General features: G+C 36.1%; 1 protein-coding gene across 2 annotated transcripts in view; it reads left to right on the forward strand.

Moving 5' to 3' along the window:
* The first annotated feature begins 13,333 nt into the window (after positions 1-13,333).
* LOC120539518 overlaps positions 13,334-27,078 on the forward strand; it is a 580,969-nt gene continuing 567,224 nt past the window's right edge. Inside the window, exons 1-5 of one of the 2 annotated variants that reach the window (XM_039769656.1) lie at positions 13,334-13,415; positions 13,533-13,568; positions 17,906-18,235; positions 19,476-19,781; positions 21,558-21,872. In XM_039769656.1, the coding sequence (XP_039625590.1) occupies positions 13,385-13,415; positions 13,533-13,568; positions 17,906-18,235; positions 19,476-19,781; positions 21,558-21,872 (1,018 nt within the window). In that variant the 5' untranslated portion in view covers positions 13,334-13,384. The remainder of the gene's footprint in view (positions 13,416-13,532; positions 13,569-17,905; positions 18,236-19,475; positions 19,782-21,557; positions 21,873-27,078) is intronic. The other variant, XM_039769652.1, reaches the window with a different exon arrangement.

The raw sequence follows: 27,078 nt of genomic DNA on the forward strand, positions 1-27,078 counted from the left end.
GAAATTGGACAAGTAAATGTCAAATCCTTGATCAGCTTCAATTGGGTGGAAGAATTCAGACATGTCATTCTAATCATTTTATCTGTTAGGCTTTTTGTACCAGAAAAGTTAGAACTAACATCTGTCAAATCATTAATTCTCAATATTCACCTCTTATTACTTTTTTTATCTTGATTTCCTTTGTTTTACTTTCAACCTTTGAAGCCTGAAATTATCTTTGAATTATTTATGAAGTAAACACTACTATAGCCAGAAATTATTGCTAAACAATATTTTTGAGTGGTTTTCATTCATTCATATAAACAAAAAACCAGACACCTTCAGACACACCACATCATGTGGCCCACATGTCTAGCCACACAAAGCTATAGTAACCAACTTCAGAAAATGACCACTATGTGCAGAAAAAAGTACACAAGACAAAAACAGCAAAAACTCTGTTTTGTTCTTCCATTCTGATCACTATAAGAATCGAGTAGGCATTTTTTCCATGTGTTGCTGATGTAAAGGGTTTATAAGAATCTTTCCACAATAATAAAAAATGCAATAAAAGCAGAATTTTTAAATGTTGAAAAAGAAAACATTCAAATACAGTGAGTGCTAATATATTTGAAGCTCTATAAGTATTTTTTAATAATGATATAAATATTTAAATATGTTGGTAGACATCATTATAGTTTAGCCAGGGTTTTCAACCTAGCTATAGTTTTTTTTCTGTTCTGTTGTTTTGTATTAAGTAATTCTGAGTAATTCTGAGATTGAATTTATTCAATGAATATTTGAACTTATAGAATATGTTTGTGTTTTGTCTTGTTTTATTGGATTTTGTTTGTATTGCTTATTCATTGCTTTGTACTTTTCCTTTTGTATACTGTTCTTTGTTGCAATTCTTGCTGTTGTTTTTGTGCAGCCTAAGGTGGCAGGACCTCCTGATGTTGGAGCTGCTGTAAGTATTGTGGGCCAATTTATACGCCTTCAATGCCCCAGATGAGTCTGTGGCATTAGTATTTACTCTGCTGCTGGTAGTTGCCTCACTTATGATCTGCTGTTTATTGTAAGTTTGTTGGTCCCTTGACCATTTTGATTTAGATTTTGTAGCTTTTATTTTTTTTTTACTTTTTTCCTTATTTTAGAATTATTAAATTAATTTTCAATATTGTTTCTTTACACCATTTTTGCATTTTTAACTTCTTCTATAGTAGATACATACAATTAAGAATCATTTGTTTTATTATTTGGGCCAAGGGTTTTCCACATTCCCCCTCTCTTTTGGTGCAGGCCACAGGCCTGTGAAGAGTTTTGGACCGAGGTTAACATGAGTCAGGTCTTTTTTTTATAAAATGGACTTCTGCCCTTATTTTTTGACCATTCTATAACAGACTACTGTGATGACTGCTCCCAAATTTCTAATGCTCCATAATTAAAGACGCAATGATGAAGTTTGCTTCTGCCTGGTTTCTAAATCAAAGAGATTTGATCAAATTTGTTCTAATAGAAGATAAGTTTCTTTAATTAATAAATTGATTTCTTCAACACATGAGCTGAGTTTTATTCTCCTTGGGCATTCAAAGCAGGTAGTATTTGGTTGCATCATACTTTCACTATATATTTTCCCCTCCATAAAAGCCTGCATGTAGTCTAAATTCTAAAACTACAAAACCTAGGTAGTGACACTAAGTTACAGCGTCACTTGTTAGCTGCTATGTTATTTAGTGACCTGATGTTAACAGTGCTGTCGGGAACCACCGCACATTAAAATCATCTAGACACAGCATATTAAATGTGCTAAAAACTCTGTAATATTAGGCAACTGAAAGGTCAATCATATCGCTGTCACTTAGTGCTACTGAACTCAAGAACCAATGCAGTGTTACAATGTTAACAAATGACAACTTTTCTGATCTTTTCTAAATTAACCTGGTATTTTCGTACTTTACACTGCATTCTCCTCCAGTTAGTACCGTTTTTTCTTTTTTTTTTACCTTTGATATCCATTGAAAAACAGTTAAATGCATTGAGTTTATTAAGAAAATGAATGGGTGAATGGGTAATTTCAATTTCATGCATGTGGGGTTGTACTGTTTGGAGAGGGGTCACCACCTTTACACTCAGATGCCTGCACGTGAAGCAGGGTTATCCCACTTTAAGAGGAGCCATATTTTTATGGATTTGCTAAACGTGTAAGCATTTATCTTTGAGAAAATAGAGAGGTTCCACAGATCAGTTCTACCAGTCTAGAAACATCACCAGCCCACTGGGAAATCTTCCTGTGTTCCTGATGCCAGCTTCGCCCTGCAGTGAAACAGAAATGGCTCAGGAATTGGGAGACAAAGTTGTTTTGGGGATTAACTGCACATCATAATGGCTCACTCATTAAGAACCAGTGTGGAAAACAGCCAGTATTTTAGTCCGGTCAGGACGTCACTCCATTTAAGAAAACAGCCTTTTCAGGACACTACATCCCCTGGAACGCTAGATGGCAGCTCCCCTGAATGGAATTGGCTCCTCAGATTCCCGCAGGGCAGCATGGGATATGGAGTCCGTATCCTCAGCTCTGTTGGGTGCCATCGGTGCCGCCAGGGGGAGCTCACCAAGAACCAGTGGGATATTATAAGGACGTCAACCCGAAAGTACTTCGGGGTCATGAGGACGGAAGCCCGTAGTACTTCTGGGACGATTGAGGAAAGAAGATATGATGTTGACCTGGAGAAGAAATACTTCTGGGTCATGAAGTATAAAAGGACTATGGGAAGCCCCAGCAGACCGAGCCGGAGTTGGGAGAGTATGTGACGGAGCTGCTGGTAGTGAAGGATTGGATTATTGTTGTTGTTATTATTATTATTGTTTATAATTGAGAATTGTGGAGAGTGCGGTGCTTTGGGTACTAAAATATTAATAACATCTTCTTGGTGTTTTAACACGTGTCTGTCTGACAGGTTCAACGGGGCAACAGCGACCCCTAGCGTCCACAACAGAGACACAGAAAATACAATATTTGTGATTACCTTAAATTTGATGAACACTAAAAATATAAAGCAATTGTATATCGAGGAAAAATTAGAAAGCATCAGCAGGATACAGAAGAAAGACTGCTTTTAAAGATTTCAAGATTGCTTATGAAGGTCTCTAATAAAAAAAAGGACAAAAGACATGCAATAGAACATTTAATTTCATACATTAAATAATGTTAATATATGATATGTGAGTCTGTATTATAGCCTATGTTTTGTCTTAGTTGTGAATGTTTATCATCTTCATAGATTGAAACAACAATTGAACATACCTTAGACATTTAGGATTATTCAATTATGTGTTATTTTTTCCTTACATAAAAATGCATATCTGGTTGAGAACCTTTTCATTCATTTTTCAACATTACATATTCAAATTTTTAAAAATCAATATAGGTCATCTTTCTTGAAGAAGGGGCCTGAGTTGCCTTGAAAGCTTGCATATTGTAATCTTTTTAGTTAGCCAATGAAAGGTGTCATTTTGCTTGACTTCTCACTACATTCATAATGGCTAACATGGTACAACACCCTAGTACTGTAAACATCAGTATCTAAATTTGTTAGACTGTAATAAATATCTTAAATTCTAATAATATGTGAATGAAGAGTAATATTACATTTAAAATATGTAAACATTCTCATTCTCTTATAATAATGGTTGATAAACATAGAACATTCATATGCGATTTCAGGCTTAGTAGGCAATTTGACCTAGTGGCTTAAATGGTATATTTTAAGGTTACTAATTCAGTCTCTGTCTTTGGCCTATTGTGTGATCATAAGTAACTTATGAGGTCTCCAACTGTAAAAAACTCAATATTTTAACAGTTGTGTTTTAGTAAACATACAGTAAAATAACATACAGAAAAATGGTTTCTAATGACTCTCAAAAGCTTTCTGACTTAAAGTCAAACTTCATATTCAACTAAGTCTCAAATAGGCCTATTCAATGTATTGTCCTTTTGTATCACTAATAGCATATATTAACAAGTTCTGGTATAAATCTACTTTTTGCAGTCAGTCTCAATGCTATGTGAGATCTTTTAATAGTAATAATAATAATAATAATAATAAAAATAATAATTTTTTACATTTGCACTTTTGTCATTTTGAAAGAAACAGTTCCTTTCTCTCCATAAACTATATTCAATAAAATTCAATTTTTTTGATTGTTTTACAAAAATTAGGGAGTGCATCTTCTATCTAATACAATTATTTGCTCAATTTTCTCAACATTTTGATTGCCTCATCTCTTTTTATTGGGCACCTTAGTGTTTGCCCATTGACTATGTGCAGCACCCCCACCCCAACTTATAGCTTTGACTTTGCACGCTTCTGTTTTTACGTGTTCTTTTACAATCTACTAGGTTAGGAGCCATTTAAGACGTGCAGGCTGCTATATAATATTATTACTCATTTTGAAGTGTGTGTGTCATTTCAAGGTTGTACTTACACATGGCTATTGATGTATGACTCCTTTCCCTGGTGTACAGTATATGAGACCAAAAACTGTATTTATACCATCTGCCATCAGCCAAAATGTGGGAACTAGGGCTAATGTCAGTAGTCTACCTTTAAAAGCTTATAAAAACCTTCAGGCTTATTAATGACAAGAGTACTGATAAGCAATTTGTCCACGTGATTACTGTGTGAAGTGTCTTGACCATGAACAGTATAGAAAACAAATTCAGCATTCAAGGGGTACTGCTACTTTCTTGTATTGTTTTTAAATCTAAATTAAATTAACCTTCATAGTAAGGCACCCAGATTGGTAGGTTTAATTATATTATGATACCTCCAACCATAAGAAAAATGTGCTTCTACATAAATTTAAAGAAAGCTTTCTAATTAGTTTTATGATACCAAGCCTTTAAGGATAATGTCAAATACTATTTTGTTGCACTCGGTTCAGTTACAGTGTAGTGACTTGTTGTCTTGGGCAACACGGTGGCGCAGTGGTAGCGCTGCTGCCTCACAGTAAGGAGACCTGGAATCGTTTCTGAGGTCCTCCATGCATGGAGTTTGCATGTTTTTCCTGTGTCTGCGTGGACTTCCTCTGGGTGCTCCGGTTTCCTCCCACAGTCCAAAGACATGCAGGTTAGGTGGATTGGCGATTTGCCCGAGTGTGTGTGTGTGTCCTGAGGTAGGTTGGCGCCCTGCCCGGGATTGGTTCCTTTTTTATGCCCTGCGTTGGCCAGAATTGGATCCCAGCAGACCCCCGTGACTCTGTGTTTGGACTTAGCAGGTTGGAAAATGGATGGATGGAGGGACATGTTGGCTTAAGACATCCGGTTCTTCATATAAACTGCTCAAAAAAATTAAAGGAACACTTTGAAAACACATCAGATGTCAATGGGAAAAAGAAATCCTCCTGGATATCTATACTGATATAGACTGAGTAATGTGTTAGGAACGAAAGGATGCCACATCGTTTGATGGAAATGAAAATAATCAACCTACAGAGCCCTGAATTCAAAGACGCCCCAAAAATCAAAGTGAAAAAATTATGTGGCAGGCTAGTCCATTTTGCCAAAATTTAATTGCAGCAACTCAAAATTGTACGCAGTAGTTTGTATGGCCCCTGTGTTCTTGTATACATGCCTGACAACATCGGTGCATGCTCCGAATGAGACAACAGATGGTGTTGTGGGAGATCTCCTCCCAGATCTCGACCAGGGCATAACTGAGCTCCTGGACAGTCTGAGGTGCAACCTGGTGGCATTGGATGGACCAAAACATAATGTCCCAGAGGTGTTCTATTGGATTTAGGTCAGGAAAGTGTGGTGGCCAGTCAATGGTATCAATTCCTTCATCCTCCAGGAACTGCCTGCATACTCTCACCACATAAGGCCAGGAATTGTCGTGCACCAGGAGCCACTGCACCAGCATGGGGTCTGACAATGAGTCCAAGGATTTCATTCTGATACCTAATGGAAGCCAAGGTGCCTTTGTCAAGCCTGTAGCGGTCTGTGTGACCCTCCATGGATATGCCTCCCCAGACAATCATTAACCCACCACCAAAGTGCTCATGCTGAATGATGTTACAGGCAGCATAATGTTCTCCATGGCTTCTCCAGACCCTTTCACTTCTGTCACGTGCTCAGGGTGAACCTTCTCTCATCTGTGAAAGCACAGGGCACCAGTGGTGCATCTGCCAATTCTGATATTCTATGGCGAATGCCAATCGAGCTGCATGCTGCTGGGCAGTGAGCTCAGGGCCCATTAGAGGACATGGGGCCCTTGGGTCACCTTCATGAAGTCTTTCTGGTTGTTTGGTCAGAGACATTCACACCAGTGGCCTGTTGGAGGTCATTTTGTAGGGCTCTGACAGTGCTCATCCTGTTCTGCTTTTCCCAAAGGAGCAGATACCGGTCCTGCTAATGAGTTAAGAACCTTCTATGGCCCTGTCTAGCTCTTCTACAGTAACTGCTTGTCTCCTGGAATCTCCTCCATGCCCTTGAGACTGTCCTAGAAGACACAGCAAACCTTCTGGCAATGGTACATATTGATGTGCCATTCTGGAGAAGTTGGACTACCTGTGCAACCTCTGTAGGGTCCAGGTATCACCTCATGGTACCAGTAGTGACACTGACTGTAGCCAAATGTGAAACTAGTGAAAAACAGTCAGAAAAGATGAGGAGGGAAAAATGTCAGTGGCCTCCACCTGTTAAACTATTCCTGTTTTGGAGGTCCATCTCATTGTTGCCCCTCTACTGCACCTGCTGTTAATTTCATTAACACCAAAGCAGCTGAAACTGATTAACAACCTCCTCTGCTACTTAACTGACCAGATCAGTATCCCAGAAATTTCATTGACTTGATGCTATACTCTCATTAAAAAGTGTTCCTTTAATGTTTTGAGCAGTATATATAGTATACTGTATATATATTATTCTCCTCAACTCTGTCTTGGTGTTACACTTTCTGAAACTTAATGAAAACTGTGGCCCTTTCCAGCAGAAAACTTTAAATGTTGAAGTTCCCTTTCAAGAGTAATGCGGTTTCTCAGTCTTCTCAGACTGGCCACAATCACTGGCAAACAGGTTATGTTTGCAATGTAGATTTCATAGTTAGTTATCCCACAAGGTATTCAAAGGAGTTTCAAACTGACTTTCTGCAAAGAAAATGTGGTAGCTTTTGTCACAGTAGAGAGCTGATGGCTCTCTGCTCCAAACAGAACAGGTCTGCTTTGCGTATTTTGTTGCAGTATACCTGTGGCCAAAAAGTTTTCAGAATGACACAAATATTATTTTTCACAAAGTTTGCTGCTTCAATGTTTTAGATCTTTTTATCAGATGGTTCTATGGTATACTGAAGTATAATAGCAAGAATTTCATAAGATTCAAAGGCTTTTATTGACAGTTACATTAATTTTATGCAAAGAAGCAAGATGTCTGGGCCAAATCCTGACAGACAGCAGCCCTTTCTTGCATAATCAATTCTTGGGGGTTGTCAGAATTGTTGGCTTTTTGTTAGTCCACCCGCCTCTTGAGGATTGACTACAAGTTCTCAATGGGATTAAGGTCTGGGGAGTTTCCTGGCCTTGGACTCAGAATTTTGATATTTTGTCCTCCAACCTACTTAGTTATCACTTTTGCCTTATGGCACGGTGCTCCATCATGCTGGAAATGGCATTGTTTATCACCAAATTGTTCATGGCTGGTTGAGAGAAGTTGTTCTCAGAGGATGTTTTGGTACCATTCTTTATTCATGGCTGTGCAAAAGAGATAAGTAAGTCACTCCGGGAACAAAAACATGCTAAGAACTAACATTGGCATAAGGAACAAATGGACAATTGCTACTGGTTTCTTGATTGGTGTACAGTTGTTTACAAGTCTTGTAATGTTGAATTATAGCGATTCGGCTCTTTTAAGAAGGTGATAACAGTACAACACCAAATGTCTCATTCTCTGTCAAGTTCTCATTTAGCAGTAATTGATACTTTCTTATTTTTCATACCAAGAGTATTGAGTTACAAAAAAAATGAAAATTTCACAGAATTTCTCATTTGGTTGTGAAGCTTAAATAAAATTTCATGCCATCCCAAAGGAAAAAGATGTCAATGTTACTTTGTCCAACATCAAGTAGTATAGTAGATGGTAGGACTTGTGGGAATTTCAAAACTCTAATTTTCTGCTATTTGACAAAATTACATGAATAATATTAACAAGCAGTGGTAGCACTGCTGCCTCGCTACAAACAGACTGGAGTTCACATCCTGGATACTCCCGGTGTGGAGTTTGCATGTCCTCCTACATGTCTGCAACAGTTTCCTTCAGATGCTTTGGTTTACTCTAACAGTTGTCGCAGTAGGGGGCAGTAGTGCTCCCTTGAACCCTCAGGTACCACGCCAAACACCTGGTAAAATTGCCACAATAATTATATTTATTATAATAATGTGCACCAAGCACCCTCCACTCCACTATATTCATAAAGCACAATAACAATAATAAACCAATAATCAACAATCCTCAACTCCCAGACGCGTTGCCCTCCTACCACCCAGCTCAGCTAGTTGTCTGGGAGTTCCCAGAGTCCTTTTATTCCTCCTGACCCGGAAGTCTTTCTGCCCAACAGTTCCACAAGTCCTTATTCCTTCCGGGTCACGGTAAACAGTACTTTTCTTCACCCCGGAAGCCCGTCGCTCTTCTTATGACGAACTTCCGGGTCATGGTGCCCAAATGAGTCCATTGGCCTCCCGACAGCGACTCCCAGTGGCCCCCAAGATATCCTGCAGGGCTGTGTATAAAAACTACATAGTCCATGAGGCCCTGCTGGATTTCGGGGCCCATATATGCTCTCGGGAGAGCTCCTCCTAGCGGCCAGGGGGTGAGGGCCGGAGTAAAATGCCGGCAATCCACCACACAGTCCAAAGATATGCAGGTTAGAAGAATTGGCAATGCTAAGCTGGTCCCTCATACATAGAGGTGGTGTGTTGGTGTGTGTGTCTGTGTGTTCACCCTGCAGTAGACTGGTGCCCTGTCCAGGGATTGCTCTTCCCTTGTGCTTGCTGGAATAGGCTCCAGCTCCCCTGCAACCCTGCCTTGGATAGGTGGGTTAGGAAAATGAATGAATGGATGATTAATGAGCATTACTGGACTAAATGGCCTATTGTTGTCAAATTGTTCAAAAGAGTTGCATAAAGGAAGTACCATATTTAATTCACTTTCACTTGCACCATACTTTATGTGTAACTACTACATGTAATAGACCAAGGGCAGTCTGTAGTGAATTTCATGTTTGCTAGATTTGTAAATATACAGTATGATAGTAACCACAGCTTCATCTCTAAACTAAGAAGCTTGTGTTTCTCACTAAAGAGTATGAAAGTAATTAAAAAAAGGGGATTTTTAACTTGTGACATTGGGCTCATACAAAACCTTTTCCGTTAGTGGTTTAACATAAGCAGTTAATTATAAAAACACATTATTAAAAGGACTAGTGCCTCTTATAAAGATAAAGCCGCTCCATATAAAGCACAGACTGCTAAACAATTGTTAGAGATGCTGTTAAATGTTAGTATTTATTTAAAAATACTTTACATTAAAAGTGGATGAAGGGCTAATGTTAAAAATGCTGAAAAATATAGGAATTGCAAGCATATTTGTTGTTTTCAAACAATTTTGCCTAACAGAATACGTCAGACCAACTAAATCTGTTTAAGAAAGTGAGTGAGAATATTTCTGACCATTCCTGATTAATCGTATCATTTTTTTTTTGTGAAGTTCTGCTGTGAAGTTCTAAATATTATATCACATTGAAATGGCATGCACTCTGCCCCTCAGATGCTATACTCTAATTAATATTACATGTCCAATAACAATTTTGCACCATCCCATTTGGACAAATGTCAGTTGCAGAACTTTTAAAATAAGTTAAACTTTAAATAATAAACTTTTATAATACTTTTTTTTCTCAAAGTAAGGAAAACGTGTTTGGTATCTGTACAGACTCATACCAGTGCCTGTAAGGGAAAGTTGTGCTTCACAATTTCTCTTAATAAGCAGTACTGATTTGCTGTTCAGTTCTTAGGTCAAATTTATCTTTATTTTTAAACTAGCCGTCCCCTGCGTCTTCACCCGCATAGAATTGAAACAGGACAGTGAAGAGGGTCCAAGCCAGCTCTCTACTCCTGACATCACGCTTCCTCCTCCCCTCGGCCCGCAGCCTCTGTCTCTGATTAGTACGAATATATATCACTCCTGCAAGCGAACTATGATTCTTAGCACAATGAGAGAAGTCACAAAATCAACCGGAATGTTCAAGCAATTTCTAGAAAAAAGCCTGATCTAAATCCGTTAAGTAGTTCTCTCATTCGCTAGCTAAGCGGATGTAAGATACGCCCAGAGGCTGGTGTGTGAGTGAGGAGGGCCCCACTCCCTTCCCCTCGGCCTGCTGCATCTCTCTTGCATTTGCATAAATAAATAAGTACACAGCATAATGAGAGAAGTCGCAAAATCAACCGGAATATTCAAGCAAATTATAGAAAAAAAACCTGATCTAAATCCGTTAAAATACACAGACAGACAGACGTTGGATTTTATATATAGAGAGATTAAAAAGAAAAACAAATGATTGCTAAAATACTTTTTTATGTGTTTGATGCATTTAGCGCAGTGGTAGTTAAGTGACTTGCATTCCTGGTCAAACAGTGAAACTGTGCAGTGGGAAGATGCAATCAGCCTTGAGATGTTCCATTGAATGCCTTAGACTTTGGGACAAAATGTCATAAATGATAGAAGACACATAATGACCACTGATTTTAAACATACACATTTATTTAAATACTGCTTGTGAAGTTTTATAAATGAAGTTATCATTCTTATCGTAATTGTGGTTCTGTTAGAAGTCAAGTTCAAGGCTTTCGGTCTTCTCCAGTTCTGTTTGTTCATCGCTTTTTGACGCAGCACGGAGAAAAAAAAGAAAGAGACACATATATAATGGACATTGAGTATAAATGTATGGTACTTGTAAAAGTTATCTTTTTTCAGTTTTATTCTCTCAATGATGATCACGCTCTAACACCCCCTCTGCTGCGTCAACATCGTACACCAGAAGGCATGAGCTCATTCAGTGTAGCAGGATCAACGCACATGTACTGTGCAAGGCATGCTCGGGGGCCACTGTGAAAAGAAGAGTGTTCATGTCTCATATTGCAGAGGAACTTCGTTATTGCATCTTACTTGAAAAGGAGATGGAAACAGAAAAGGAGGATGCAACATCAACAAGCTTCTGTTCCAAGACAGCCACTTCCCCAGGAAATTAACTGAGTCAGTGTCAAGTGCCCTTTCAATGTAATAGAAACCACAGCATAGAGAAAAGTGTGCTCATTGCAACAGGTACACACGTCGTAAATGTAGGAAAGATGGTTCTTGCAGCACAGAGAAAAAAAAAAAAGAGATAAATATATGGGACATTGGGTATAAATTTATGGTACAGTTTTATTCTCTCAATGATGATCACGCTCTAACACCCCCCTGCCTCTCCTGACCTGTTTCTAAGTAACAGCGCCAGCGTAAATTAACACCCGATCTGACGCTGTTCGTTTTCAAATAATATTGCATTAGTGCAATGATGTTTTCTGATTGATACTATTCAGGTCATAAAATGATTTCTTTAAAATGTCACATATACCTACGTGTTGTTTTTTTTTTTTTTGACATCATACACCATAAGGAACACTCAATAAAACTGAATAAAAAAAAATAAAGTGAGATACGAAGAAGGCAGATTCACCAGCGTTTGTGTGTCAGCTTTTATCCCTCCAGATCAGAGAATGTCCAGTTCCACTGCCTCAAAACACTACTCACATCTACATTTATTCCCAGTTTCAAATAAAAACTCAGATTCCTAGGGTTGGTAGTATGTATCATGATCATGAGTGAGAGAATAAAAGTGAAAAAAAAGGTAACTTTTACAAGTACAGTACTATAAATGTACACGGTCTGTTACAGATGCAAACTAAATGTATATGTCTACTGTATAATATTAAAGATAAGAGCAACTCACTAGTGAAAATGGCAAATATAGGTGGCAGTGAGGATCAAACCGGTGGCCCCTTGATTACAAGTCAGCAAATCTTACTGCTACGCCACAGAAGCTGTCGTATCATCCTTGAACCTTTTGTGAAAGTGTTTATTTGATCTTTGGACTTCAGGCTTCGCACATTCTATAGTTTATGCCTACATTTAGTAACATTTATTACTAAATTATGAAAAAGTTTCTGTTTTAACAATGTTTTGCACAGATTACTGTAGAAACAGAACACACATGACATGCATGTATTCCAAATAACGATCTATTATTTCCACTCTAAAACTCCAGCAGTTGCGTCACTCCCAGATAATCAAACAAGGCATAAGCTGGGAAAACTTAGTGAATGTTCTGCAACGGTGGGGGATGGAATAGCAGGCTGCTCGCTGCTTGTGTTAATCGGCACATTTACAGGACAAAAGGCACTGGCGGAAAGGTGTTAACGGATTTAACGTAGGCCGGATTTAAGAGTTTTCTCATAGGCTCTGGTAATTCTAGTGTTAATTATTTAAATATATATATATATATATATATATATATATATATATATATATATATATATATTAATTTCTAAGGAGTAATTGAATACATTAATATTTTTAAATTTGTAATGCTTATTTTCTTTGAAGAAAATTTGTTAATAATTTATCTGTATAACATCATTTCATTATTCATCCATTTTCTTCAGCTACTTATCTGGTGGAGGTTGATTGGGGCTAGGACCTTCAGCAGCAACAAACCCAAAACAGACACAAATATAAAATATCATAAGACACACTCATTAACACAGTAGTAATCATAATGTAATAGTAATCAAATTATAGTTGCTGCTGCACCCTCTTGCCGCCCATAAGTCTGTTATGTTATTGCATAATAAATTATCCATTTCAGGATAACAGGGTTGAATAAAAATGTTATACGCTGCAAATTCTCTTTCTCACACACACACAAATGTGTGTGTAAAAGTGCAAGTGCAGATTTCATTATACTAATGCAATCATAATTTATTGGAATGATTATAATGTGTGGTATCGCGGAAGATTATAGGACAATACTTCAAAATTACCTAATTCAACAATAAATCAATATCAACATTAATAATATAGGAAGAAAATAGACAGGTTTGCATCATCTGTTTAAGTTCTTGTTTTTGCACCAGAAATGTAAAATTTCACTTCTGTGAAATGGCCATCTCATAATATTCACTTCTAATCAGCACACTTTATATTCATGGACTTCCTGCTCTTAACCTCAAACTCTGCAGACTAAAGCCAGTTTGAAATGTTAGAATAAGATAAGGGTGAGCTGCGACTGACAGGAGTGCTTCTCTCCATCTTATCATGTTTATTTTCATCATTCTTTTTTTATATGGTAAATAAGATTGTCAGTACAGTAATATTAACAAAAACAAAAAATGACTTTTATTTCTTAATTGAACATTGTATAATATTTATATTTTATAACATATATTTCTTGTTATATTTTAAGCAATGAATCTGCTATGCATGATGTCAAACGTTAAAGGTATGTTACTTTATTTTGTTTGTTTCCTAAAATGTTTTCTGTCCATAAGTTGGTAAAGCTATTATACAACACATTTGCTGTTTTATAAGGGTAATAAAGGACTTACTCATAATTGTTTAATAGAAGTTGGAGAGCTGTTAATTTGCTTAATGATTTTATTACTTAATGTAATTTTTTTACTTTGGCAGTAACAATAGTTGAAATATCTATGCTGTTTCTCTCTAGAAAGTTGACTTGAAGGAGTTTACTTGCGTTTTTGTTTTCCTTTACTCTGTAAATAGTAACATTAACTAAATTTAAGAGCCATCATACTACTTAAAAAGACTGGGTTTGCACTGTGTGATAAATAACAACAATCTGTAAGTAAATGCTACTGTACATTGGATTTATAGCCAGACAAATTGCTTCCTGTCAGTGCAAAATAAACTGCTGTGGGCAGTTAACATTGTATTAATAAAACTGAGGAAAGAAATCATTAAATATGTTAAAAAAAAATTAAACTTGGAAAAAAGTTAAAAGATGATGACAACGTCTTTTAATGTGTGCATTATAACTAATGTATTAACTGTTTTTATTTTATTAACAAATATTATGAAAATATTAACCTACCGATATCTTTAGATTTATGAAGAAATATTTCACTAGAAAATAGTCTGGTCTTTGAGTGTATAAAATGCAAAAAGTATTCAAGTTAAACTGTTTCTATTGCTAATTACTTTTACTTTAGTACCTGACTAATTAATTTATATTTATGAAGAAATATTTCACTTTGAGTGTATAAAAGTTCAAGGTAAAACTTCATCTATTATTAATATAGTTTTTAGTATCAATATTCAAAGTTACAGACACAAAATGTATCCATATTTAAATTGCTATTTTATACATTATAATTTCAAACACAATTTCAGATCTCAGATCAAACAATTATATATTGTATATACATTATATATTATAAATATAATGAATTAAATTAAAACTGATACATTTAAATATTGTTTAAGAACATTATGGTTATATTAATTATTTTAGGGAGCCTTTGTTAATAAGTGCAAAATCTTTAATGTTGAAATATTTGGCTGCACAAGGACAGATAGATGGACCTAGCCTTCTATTATTGTTTGGACTGGTTAAGGTTTAGGTTATGTTTTTGGAATAGCTCATTACTTTAATTATTACAGTACACTTATAAAAACATTTCATGGTCTAATTTGGTCTTTAAAATATTGCTTTTCTACGTATAGCATTAAGTAAAATAAAATTCAGAATGTATTTCTATTCATAGCCAAAGACATAAATAAAAATAAACACATGAGCAGTTAATCTAGCAAAAACCCCCAACCCAATTCAATCCTCATGATTAAAAGGTTTATTCAATCAGACTTAAATAAAAAGCTTTTAAAAAAATATAGGAGTCCTGACTGGCTGATATGGGTGTGTCATGATTAGACCAAGTGTCTAATAGGTCACTTTTATGAGATTGTATATTTGATTTGTTATTGTGCTACAAAAAACAAAAAGTAAACATAGATGATCAGTGGTGCAGGTGAAACAAATATTAAAAAAAGAGAAGCAAAAGACACTGTTGTATTGAAAACTGTACCTGACATTCTCAGAAAATGTAGCAAATGGATAATTTGAGGTAGTTCGTTTAAAATGAGAGTGACCTTGCGGATAGTCATGAGAGGGTATATAACAGTGCTTCAAGCAGAAATCATTTTGCAGAGTCACATAACATGGTCATAGAAGTGAACAGTAATGAGATATGCAATAAGGCCCCTGCAGAAGATAAAGTGCATCAAGCAACGCCAAACCCGAACACTGGGTCATCTTTCTGTTCTTTTATTTTATGTGATGCAAATATGTGACTCCAAAATGCTCTGCTACATATCAGCTTTTAGTAACATAAGCCTTTAAAAAATGTTAAATGTTGATTTTCATTAACTGTACTATCAGAAGGAACCTGATTTCCCACAGATGTGATTTTGCACACATTAATTACTTTTTTTACATACATTGCAATACACTATTGATCAAAAAAGATTTTTTTTCTTCAGTCCCTTTACCTTATTTATTACTGACATATGTGATGTTCATACAGTATGAGTAAAAGTGTGTGACTAGTTAAGGGGTGCTGTTTGTAAGATGGTGTACTTTTTTGTAAAATCATTGATTGAACAGTTAAAGGATGCCAAATGTAAAAATGATCCCTTTTTCTTAAATGTATGTGTTTGATGTGCAAAATGTTAAAATGTTGGTTTAAGTGGAAACCACTTAAATGTTTAAGTATAACACTTCACTACTGAATATCCCTGCTAAATGGTAAATACAAATCCAATTTAAATGGTTAAATACAAATTTTACTGCTAAATATCCCTGCTTAATTGTATACAGTATACCAAACTTAAAAGGTAAATCATCCCTGCTAATAAGCCCTCAGTTAATTAGTTCAGCATAGTCTGAATGTATAGACAATTGAAATTTAAATGGGAACGTCATTTGGTATAAAAGCACAGACACTTAAAAAGACTGAGAAAGAGAGTGAGAGACAGAGGAATAAAGAACAAAAAAAACTCATTGGTCACGCTGATGGCATTGACAAAACTGGCACAAATAATAAAAGTAGATGTGGTCCAGGACTTGTTTGAGCTGGCAGAGTGGCACTTACTCCAGCTACACATTAAATGATTTCTGCTAATTTCCATGCATTTACCGTGATAACTAAGAACGTTTTGTGTTTTTCACCTTTTTACTCTAATGTAATATATGATTGTATGGCGTTTCAATTAAATCCAAAAACTTAATGTTTCCAGTCTCCATTATAAATTATCTTAATATAATGTAAAAATATGATTATTGTAAGTACTGCAAATATTTCATAATTGACATCAGGTGGCACTTAATGTGAAAATCAACACAAAATTAGTTTCAGGAGTGGTGGACAATGATGAAAATGTGGAAATATAAACTCTGAAGAAATATAATATTTTGGTCAAAGAGTGAATTTAAAAATGTAACATATTGATAATTAAATTAATTGCTGTGTTACACTTTATTAATAATACAGTTTAAAGAGAAGCTAATAACGGAGCAGTGCACCCCAATCTGGATTGCTTCCTGCCTACTGCCGAGTGCTACCACTATAGTCACAAATGTTTTTTTTTATTTGAAAAATTGCATTTTAGTATTTTAGGTATATCAACTAAGCACTTTTTTTGTTGATGACTCCATCATGAATCAAATTGTTAAAGCCATATACTCAATTTAGATAAGCTGTTACTAGGCTGAAATGAATAAAGATGTGCTGATTCTTCTTTATTTGTGCTCCTTATGTGCTATAGTATAATTGGTTTAATTTTTTAGAAATGTTATATACCACTGTTTAGCATAGATTTTTTAAATATAAAGTGTGTTGTTCAATTGGTTAGAAACTATCTACATTTACTTAAAAATAACATACTGGTACTTATTTATTACAAATAATGGATGTTATATATATATATGTATGTGTGCGTAATGTTTTTCTTCCAGTCCCCATTATAAATCTTCAATTAAAAGCATATAATGCAATTATATGATTATAAATACTGCAAGTTTCATAATCAACATCAGGTTTTAGCAAGTATGAAAATCAATTCATAATTAATTTCATAAATTACAAACACCGAAGAATATGAGGAAACAAAACACCCTGAAACATCTCAAAGGTGAAGGAATGTAATAGTTCTGGTCAAAGAGTGGATTTAAAAATGTAACATATTGGTAATTAAAATAAGTTGTGTGTTGGTAGAAAAACTAATGGTAGACCTGTGATGGACTGGCACCCCATTCAGGTTTGCTTCCTGCCTCTGCCCAGTGCTTCCACTATATTCATCAGTCGCAGTAATTCCAAATGGGATTAAATGGGTTTTATAATGGATGGATAGAAAATGTGCATGGATATTTCTCACTATGTGATGAAAGTGTTCATTTTGGAGGAAGAAAACATTTTATTTTAAAAACTATTTTAATGTTTTATACAATATTCTATACAATCAACTAAAACATAACTTTTTTTTACATTTTTTTATGATTTCATAATAAGTCAAATGGTTAAATTAGTCAAATGGTATTCAGATAAAACTGGCAATTAAGAAAGACATGCGTATATTTTTTATCTGTGACTCTTATGAACTATAGTGTACTGCAACTGGGTTTATTTTTTTGGGAAAGTTATATACAAGTTATTAGCATTGACTTTTTCTATAAAGTGTGATGTATAATAGGCAAGAAATTATCTACTAAAAAAACAAACAAACAAATTAACAAACACTGGATGTAATTTTCCTTTCATCTTACAGGAAATACTTGTGAACTTCAGAAAGCTAAAATGGTGATTATGCCCAATGTTATTGAAATGATGAGCCGTGAGCACACAATCAGCTGCTCAGCTCCACAGTGTCTCTCTGGTGTGAGGTGTCGCTTCTACAGGGGAGCTGAATTAGAGCCGTTCAGATCAGGGAGCTCAGACAGCAACCAGTGTGACTTCACTGCAAGTGGAGGAGAGCTGCTGGGAGATATGGATCTAAAGAGTCAAGGCTATCTGCAATTCAGTTGTGATTATGAAAATATTATCAACAGTGAAACCTCTGGGAGAAGTGACAACCTGAAAGTAATAGTGAAGGAGCTTGGTAGGTAGTAACTCAATTATATCTGGCTATGCTGAACATTTCTATTCTATTCCATTACATGTTCATTATTCACAGAAATACCTAAACACACAATAGAGAGAAGGGGCTGAAAAAATAAAATAATTCTGCTTTGCCTAAATAACAATTACAACATGTTCCTTTCATGCCTTCCCTTGTGCACATTCATTTTCCTTTCAAATTTGCCCACTCTTGGTCTGTTGATGAGCTACGAAACGATCTTCCCTTGTTTAACACTCCTTAATTCAGCTATGGAGTCACTAAGTCCTACTACTTCTTGGCAGCTTCAGATGTTGCTGGAGAAATAATTGAATCTCAGCCTTATAGATGTCTGAATATTAGGAAGCTGTCTAGCACCTCTGTTTATGCAGAAAGAGGATCATGAACACCAAAAACACCCTTTGTCCTTAAACACACAGACTCCTTTTTTATGTGTCCTCCCAGACTCCCAGTAGTTATTGATGGAGCTCTTATTATTCCTACTTGGATCAAGATCTGGATCTTATTTAAAAATACAGCATAATACCGTATAGTACTATATACTATATAGTGTGCTATATAATGATAACGAGAACTGATGAATTTCAACTGATCAATCAATGAAGATCCCATGTATCTTTCTGCCATTTTTTTGTTTCCTTTGCTCAAGAACTAGTGTTGTGTTTTTTATCTTTGTATTTTTTGAGCAAATCTGAAAAACACCTTCACATTTTATGCTTTGAGTAGAATTAGACTGCATGTAGTCGAGTGCTACTGACTGCCACAGATGTGACCTCCTCAGTATATGCTATAACCATGTTAACAAAGTCTTCAGTACATTACATGACATGACACACATGTATTCACAGCCTATGTTACTTGTTTTCAAGATATGAACATAAATTCTGAAGCCTCAGGTGAATGTTCAGGTAACCTCATGTGTTGCTCTCAATAAAAATTGTTAGACAGTAAGGGCAGTAAAGACTGAAGACTGCTTGGAGGTGATGATATTTTTAACGCAGTCTGTCATATCAATTATGTGTCATGCATCTTACCAGCCGTCCTCACTAAAACAGCGAGGAGAACAACAAATTTTGGAATTGTACTCAGCATATATAAATAATGTTAATCCTGTATTTGGTAAATAGTACTCGTTGATTTGTTAGTTATTTTCTTGCATTTCTTTAATTATCATTCTTTTTTAACTTACTACTGCATATTATAATTTATTACTTTTTTCTAGTGAAAGCTGAAGTCAAAAGATCAAGCACAGAGGATCAGAAGAAGGAATATTTTAAACTTAGATGTGAAGGGGATCGGCCAGTTAAAGGATTTTGTCATTTTTATAAGAATGAAACTCTTTTCAGATCAGAGACATATGCAACAGGTGTAAAAGCCTGTGTGATTACTGTGCTTAAGTATCAGCTGTTGGATCAAAGATCAGTAAAGAGTGTCACTCAAGTGAACGTGAGCTGTGAAATTGAAGTCATAAGAGAAAATGACAAGTGGACATCACGCCGCAGTAGGAAGGTGACAGTGGACGTATATGGTGAGTATACAACATATTTGGTTACAGCTATTCATCTCCTTCCTGTTTGTAATAAGATGCTTTAACTTTATAAGTAATTTATAATGCAAATGCTTCCAATACTGGAAATGTACACAGCACAACAGCAGAAAGGGATGTGGTGAAGGTACTTTATCATTTTAATATAAAGTCTACATTTTAATTAAAAAGAAAGTGGGCTTATGGGAAGCATGATCTCAAAGCAAGAGAACTAGACTAGGCACTCAGAAGATTCAGCTTTAATCCTCTGACTGACTCACAGTATGAGTGGACGGGGTGTCACTTAAGATGCCTAACTTACTTTTGTATATAATTGTATTAATTTGTTTCATATTATAAGAACTTTGTGATTTTTCAGCTTAGAGGAGGTTGGCTTCCAATTGTGTTCTTTATTTATAAGGCACAGTAAGTGAGATCTGAACAGTTTGGCCTTTTTCTGGAGGAGTGAATGATGCCATGTCATGTTTACAGAGTGGTGAAAGAGAATTCATTGTGTGGCCATTCTTGGCTCAAATGTTTCAGTTTTCATTTTTGAAAAACAATCCACTGAAAGAGAAATGCATCTTTAACAGAGAAGTATAATATGCAAAAAAAGCACCTTTCTTTTAATTGACTCAAAATCTAAAATAGGAACGACTGTTTTTGAAAAATGAGAAATGACAACAATTAAAAAGATTATTTAATAAAGTTTTTTCAGTACCTGTGTAAAGTTAGCTTATAGCCCAATAAAAAAACTGCACAAGACAATATAAAAAATATGGGAACAATTCAAGTGACTATCTGATTATGTTGTTCAATGTAGTACATTTTTTTCATTTTGAAATGTATTTATATAATCACTGTATGACCTTAAGCTTGATAAATAGGTTAGGAAATGCATGGATTAATAAGGTTCTATGATTATACCTTTGTGACAAAAGCACCACATTATTGTAAATTTATGCAACTTTGGGTAATTCTGTTTAAACTTATGATTTTATTACTTTTTTACATTTAAAAGGTGGGTGGTACAGTGATTTATTAGTCAGCAGTTTTTCCTTACAGTTCCAATTTAGTTTTTGGCGCAGTTCTCCCTGATGTATCTGTGCTTCTTTGGTTACTTTAGTTACTTTCCATTATGTCAGGCATTATAATTAATTGGTCTAATATGACAGTGTGTTTCTCCCAAATTCCTAATGTAAGCTTAATAGGTCGATTAAGATGTGCTGAATAATGAACAAGAAGAATTTGTCTCTTCATAGTACTCTGATTCTTTGCTCAGGGCATTTGCCATTTTTGTACTTTGTTTCCATGCAGTTTGTAAAAACACTGAGTTTATTTAACATTCCAAATGCATACTATTGGTAAAAAAGAATGCTGTGTTGTTTTTTTATGCCCACCCTGTGTTCACGTGGGCTCTTTTTCTGGGTATTCCAGTTTCTATACACAGACATATTGATATTCATTTTAGTTTGGAAAAAAGTTTGTTCATAAATGAACACTATGATGGACTGGTCTTCTTCAAATCAAGGAAAGACATATCATATTTTAAATTGATAAGCAAGATTTCTCCAGAGTCCTGATATTTTGGTTACAGTTAAATCCTGATTTCTGTATGAATATTTACTGTTCTGCTATTCTGATTGAGAAAAGTGACTTGGAAAGTGAACTGAGGTAGACCTATATAAAATATAATAGCTGTAGTATATGTGTTGAAAGTGAATGATGAAAATGCAATCTGAAACTTTATGTATTTGTTATTCCTTTTACTTATTTCAGGTAATCTCGGTAAACCAGCATTGAGTGTAACATCTGACATAACTGGAAAGGAAGAAGCAGTAACGCTGACTTGTGAATTGCCTCAGACATTCCATGAAGCTCACTGCCATTTCTACAGAGATGACGATTCGCATCCATTCAAGTCAAAGAGCTCAGAAGATAACAATTGTGAGTTGTCTGTGGATGGACATGAACTGCTAGGAGGTCGAGCTACAGGGATGGAGACTGAGGTTCAATTAAGGTGTGACTACACTCTGAATATGAGCCCAGAGATTCATTCACAGTACAGCGAGAACAGGAGTGTAAGAGTGCTGGGTGAGTCAAACAATACCGCATCTACTATGAATGTAATGATAAGCAAAATTATTTAAACTGATTTAATTATGGCTTTGCTTCATACTGTATAGTTCTTACTTTCACATTCAAATATTATTGCTTAGCTGTTTTAATTAATTATTAACAAAGGAGAGATAAATTACCTTTATCAGCAATTTGGAGAATATATAGCTAAGGCTAAAATATATTTTAGGCATTTTATCTACTTTATTACCTGCATTGTTCATGCAAATGGCATTTCTCCCTTTTGCTGAACAGAATTGGACCTGTGTATAAGTAAGGTACGAGTCAAAAGAAGTGTCACCACCTCACCCAACAACATATTTCCTGACTCTAGGTGGTTTCAAAAACTTTATGGATAATTTCAGTTATGCTCTCTCAGCCACTCTTGTTATATTAGCCTTTGTGTTCACTCTGAAATTTATTACAGTAGGTTATTAAATGTGCATTAAGTTATAATTAAAAGGAAGTGTTTTTGACATATCTAAGATGTTTATGTGGTTATGTTACACTTTAATATTTGTATTATGAATCATTCAGTCCTTGTTTTATTACATAACTGGAAACTAAATACCAAAGAAAAACTTGACATATTTCAATGCAATTTTATAAGAAACAGAACATCTTAGCTATCTTTTGTTATATGCATTTGTTTAATGTTGTATATGTTTCAATGTGGTGATATAAAATTAAGTAAACCTCACATCACTGAGAATGCCTACAAAAATCCAGCTGTATTAGTCATTCTAATAGATAATTCAATGATCTAATTGGAAGCTAAATTGACTATTTCCAGCAGCATTAAAGAACTGTTTTATACAAGAATACTACGGTGGCCCTGAAGGGCAAAACACAAGACACTTTGTTTTTTCAAAAATTATACTTTAGTAAAAGTACGACATGCCAACAATATGAATGAAAGAAATGAGAAAGGTGTTCAAAAAATACGACACACTTTAGCAGGTTGAGTTTCTCCAAAATTTCCAAGGTTCTGCAGCTTTAGCTTACTCATGGAATAATTCAGGCAATAGTGTGATGCACGTTCAAATAATTCTACAATCCAAGTGTTGCGAGTGGCTGGGGCTGCTACCCAACTGGGATGCCCAGGAGGACCATAGGAGGGCTTGTGCCAACTCCAGACCACGTAGGGGTGACTGCCCTGGCAGATAGGGGGACCACGGATACAGAGCATGGAAGCTCAACCCTGTAGGGGCATGTGGTCAGCGGCAGCGGTCGCCCAGATGCCTTGGGAGCCCAGGACCTTAGCACTTCCGCCACACCCGGAAGTGCTGGGGGGAAGAGAAGCAGGGACACCCGGAGTGCTTCCAGGTACGCAGCCGGCACTTCCGCCACACTGGGGAGTACCGGTGGAAGATTGCCAGAGCGCACCTGGAGCACATCCATGTGCATATAAAAGGGGCCGCCTCCTTCCATTCGAGGGCTGGGTTCAGGAAAGAAGGAGACGAGTTCTTGGAGGAGAGTAGTGGAGGCGGCCTCAAGAAGAGAAAGGCAGTGTGAGAAAGGCCTGGACTTTGGGGTAAAGTGGGTTGTGTGCACTTTATTATTGTGTGTAAATGGTTGTAAATAAATGTGTGGTGGTGCATTTAACATGTCTGCCTGTCTGTGTCCGGGGCTTAGTCCACACCAAGTATCTTTGTTTTAGAAGTTCTAGTAATATTAAACCCAAAACAGTTCACACAAAAGTAGAGAAAAATTAATATTACAAAAAAAGAAAAGTTCTGTTTAAGGCTTACTTGTCTTGTTTCCTTTCTCTCTATATTTAGTCATACAGTCATACTTTCATATGTTCATTACAGCTTGTAGAAAGATAATGAGATAATCAGAATGGTCAGAATAGTCAGAATTCTGTATACCAATGTTCTATTTGTAAACCAATCTAACAGTCCATGCCTCTAGCAGTAAGACTATTTCCTAACTAGCTTAAATAACACACGGCTTTTACAGGAATAGCTAAGAAAGTACTATTGCACATTAACTTACAGGGGGTAAAAGATTATACCATTACCTAAGTAACTGTGTGAAACTGATATTCTATTGAAATACACTTTTGTGTATTTAACATTAACTTTCTAAGACTACCTCTTATAGTCTCCATTGGCCAGTATTTTCTGAGGTGACAACATTTTAACTTAAAGTTTATGAATCCCTGACCTAAGCTATTTTGTTAATGAAGACTGAGAAGACAATTTATGATGCTTGATAATCCCAGATGGTTCAAAGGGCTAAATTTTGATACTTGTAAACTTAGTGTGAGCAAAATTAAATATCACACAGTTACAACATCCTTGACATATCACTTAATCACATTCATGGTGCTGCTGATAAAAACTGTAACATTAGGCAAAATCTACAGCAGATTGGAGTCACTGAATGTGCATCTTCACTTATGTCCATGAATGACACAAAATCTAATGCATTAGCAACCATCATGTATTGCAAAATAGATTACATCAGACTGCAGATCTCTACATTTCATTCAAGATAAAGGGCTGAGAGACATCAATCAGCAAGGTCTGAAAATTCTTACACATTACGTTAACATGGGAAAATTGTGCCACAGACTATGTGTGGTATGAACAAAAGTTCTGACTATGACTAGTCTGTCTATAATAAGTGGTAATTTAAAACAGGCAAATATACATGAGTACCAGTTTGTGTGTGAGTGTGTCCTATGACAGACAAATACAAGACCGGTTCATACCTTGAGCCCAATGCTGCCAGGAAAGCTTTTTCCCCTATGCTAAGTGGGCTCAGAAAAAAAAAAATTTTTCATGGTCAATTTAAGGAAAGATCTTTTTTTATTTAGACAGAAAAAATGTATATTTGTAGAGAGCTATTATTTTTACATAAGTTTATGGCCTACTTCTCCACTTATACAAACATTACAAAAAAGATGTTTCATATTCATTTTGTTAGGACTGAAGAAATGCTTTTTCCTTGTCCTTATTCTCCTTTGTGTCTTTTATTTTCCCATGAGCCCTTACTAGAAAATTAGAACATCAGAAAGATTTAGACAAGAATAGGCCATAGTAAAAGAACACACAAAACAAAGGAAAAAGTTTGGAGATATACCTCATATACTCAGAAAAGGTTTGGTTGATATGTCTTTACAGACTTAAATTCAAAACGGAACTGAAGTAAATGAAAGATAAACTAGAAGTGATGTAATGGGATGATGGAACTCTGGGAATCATAAATGACATCAGATGGAAGTGGGATCTTGAGGACCAGGGGCCTCATGTATAAACCGTGCGTACGCGCAGAAATGTTGCATAAGAACGTTTCCATGTTCAAATTGCGATGTATAAAGCCTAAACCTGGTGTAAAGCCATGCACATTTCTACGGTACTTCATTCCCTGTTGTACGCAAGTTCTCCGCTCTGTTTTGCAGACTGGCGGCACCCAGCGTCAAAGCAGTGCTACTGTTCCTGTGTGGTTATCCTTTCATTTCCTGACGCAGCTTTATAAATACACTGAAATTAACCGCATATTGTTTATTAGTTTAATGCATCTGATTGTAATTAACCTGTAACAATATAATGATCCACGGAATGGTCAAATTATTCCAAATACCATAGCTGTTTTAGATAAAAAGGAAAAAGGTGTAAAGAAAGGAAAGTTGCCTTTTCTTTTATATAGTATAGAAGATGTGTTCGCTGGCGTTATGATCCTTGTGTAGACTGGTGGGCGTCCCGCCATTAATCGGCTGTGATGGCACTGTCAGTCCTCCACTTTCGTGTGCGTGTTTTTCATAATCCGAGTGAGGACCTCATGTCGTATCACGTGCAAGAAAAATGTGAATAGCCTTAATGTATTTTGCCCGTGGTGTAAGGGTCCGTGTTTGCACTTGTCTGGGCTATAAGCGCGGGGAGGATGAAAAAATTAAAGTGCTCACTTTGACTTAAGGCAGAAGCGCCCAGTCCAGCGTCTCAAAGGCGGCACAGCTATGCAGCCTTGGCTGCTTTCGACTTTGCTGGGCAGGAGACCACAGTTTTGCAGACATGTTCATGATATCAAAAGTCTCAGCGCTCTTTGGAGGTCATTCATATAGTATATATATAGCAAAATCCCCGTGCATGGCAGCAAAGTAGTGTGTTAAAGTAATGAAAAGAAAGGAAACATTTTAATAATGTAACATGATTGACATTTGTCGCGGAATTATGCTGTCATATATATGCCTGCCTAAATAAGTCACCCTTCACAACTTTGCTCTTACTTTTTACCGTTCATTTAATCATGGCTAGTGGCGGAAAAATTATAAAATGGAAGGGAGGATGGCTTTACCAAAGCAATTATTGATGGCGTATCGATTATTCATAAAGCTTGAATTGGTGATCTGTTTTTCTGTGTTAACCTCATGTATTTTTCAGACTTCTTCTCAAAAAAAAGGTGGTCGAGGGTAAAATGAATCGGGATAAGCTGATCAGTAATCCGTGTACCAGGAAATCATGCATTGACAAAGCTCCCCTTTGTTTGTAATGCAAAGTGTGTTAAATGCATTATTTTTAACGCGTTTATGGGCATGGCGAAGCTTCTCAGTGTGTGCTAAAAAAGGGAAAAGATTTTAAAATAGCGTAACACGATTGTCAATGTGACCTTTGTAAGTAGTGTCTGGAGGATTCAGTGTGGAGAAACTCTATAGAGACAGCGTGTGTATTAACTTGTGGATTTTTCTGTGAGTATTTGGTGGCAGTCTGACAAAAGTTGCTTGGAAGAGGGCGTGCTTAGCGCGGAGCTCAGCTCAGACGAAATTAGATGAATGGGAGGAGATGATGACGTGACTCCCCACCAGTAACTGTCAATCCCCACACAAACACAGTCTCTCGAATTTGCATAGACACCCCTTCACCTACAATTTTAACTTAGTTATAAAGGTGTCAAAACTCTCGTTTATATCCTGCGTCCCCTCATTAAACTTGTATCCCGCATTACCTGTGGGCATGTGAAACGCCAGCGGTAGCCTGTCTATGAACTTAGTTTAAAGTTTAGGTTTACACCTTGCTTTCTTTCCCAGGCAGCAACACTCATTGAATATGGTAGTTATGTCACTCGCTCACTTCTTATTGTTTTCTGCGTTCTCAATTATATATGCATGTTTTCTTAAGCGCTTTTTTCAGGTTTTTTCCCTTTGGTTTTCCTAACAGCTCAACTCCTTGCATGTACA

This window comes from Polypterus senegalus, chromosome 11 (genome assembly GCF_016835505.1).
Source record: "Polypterus senegalus isolate Bchr_013 chromosome 11, ASM1683550v1, whole genome shotgun sequence".
Classification (NCBI taxonomy): Eukaryota; Metazoa; Chordata; class Cladistia; order Polypteriformes; family Polypteridae; genus Polypterus; species Polypterus senegalus.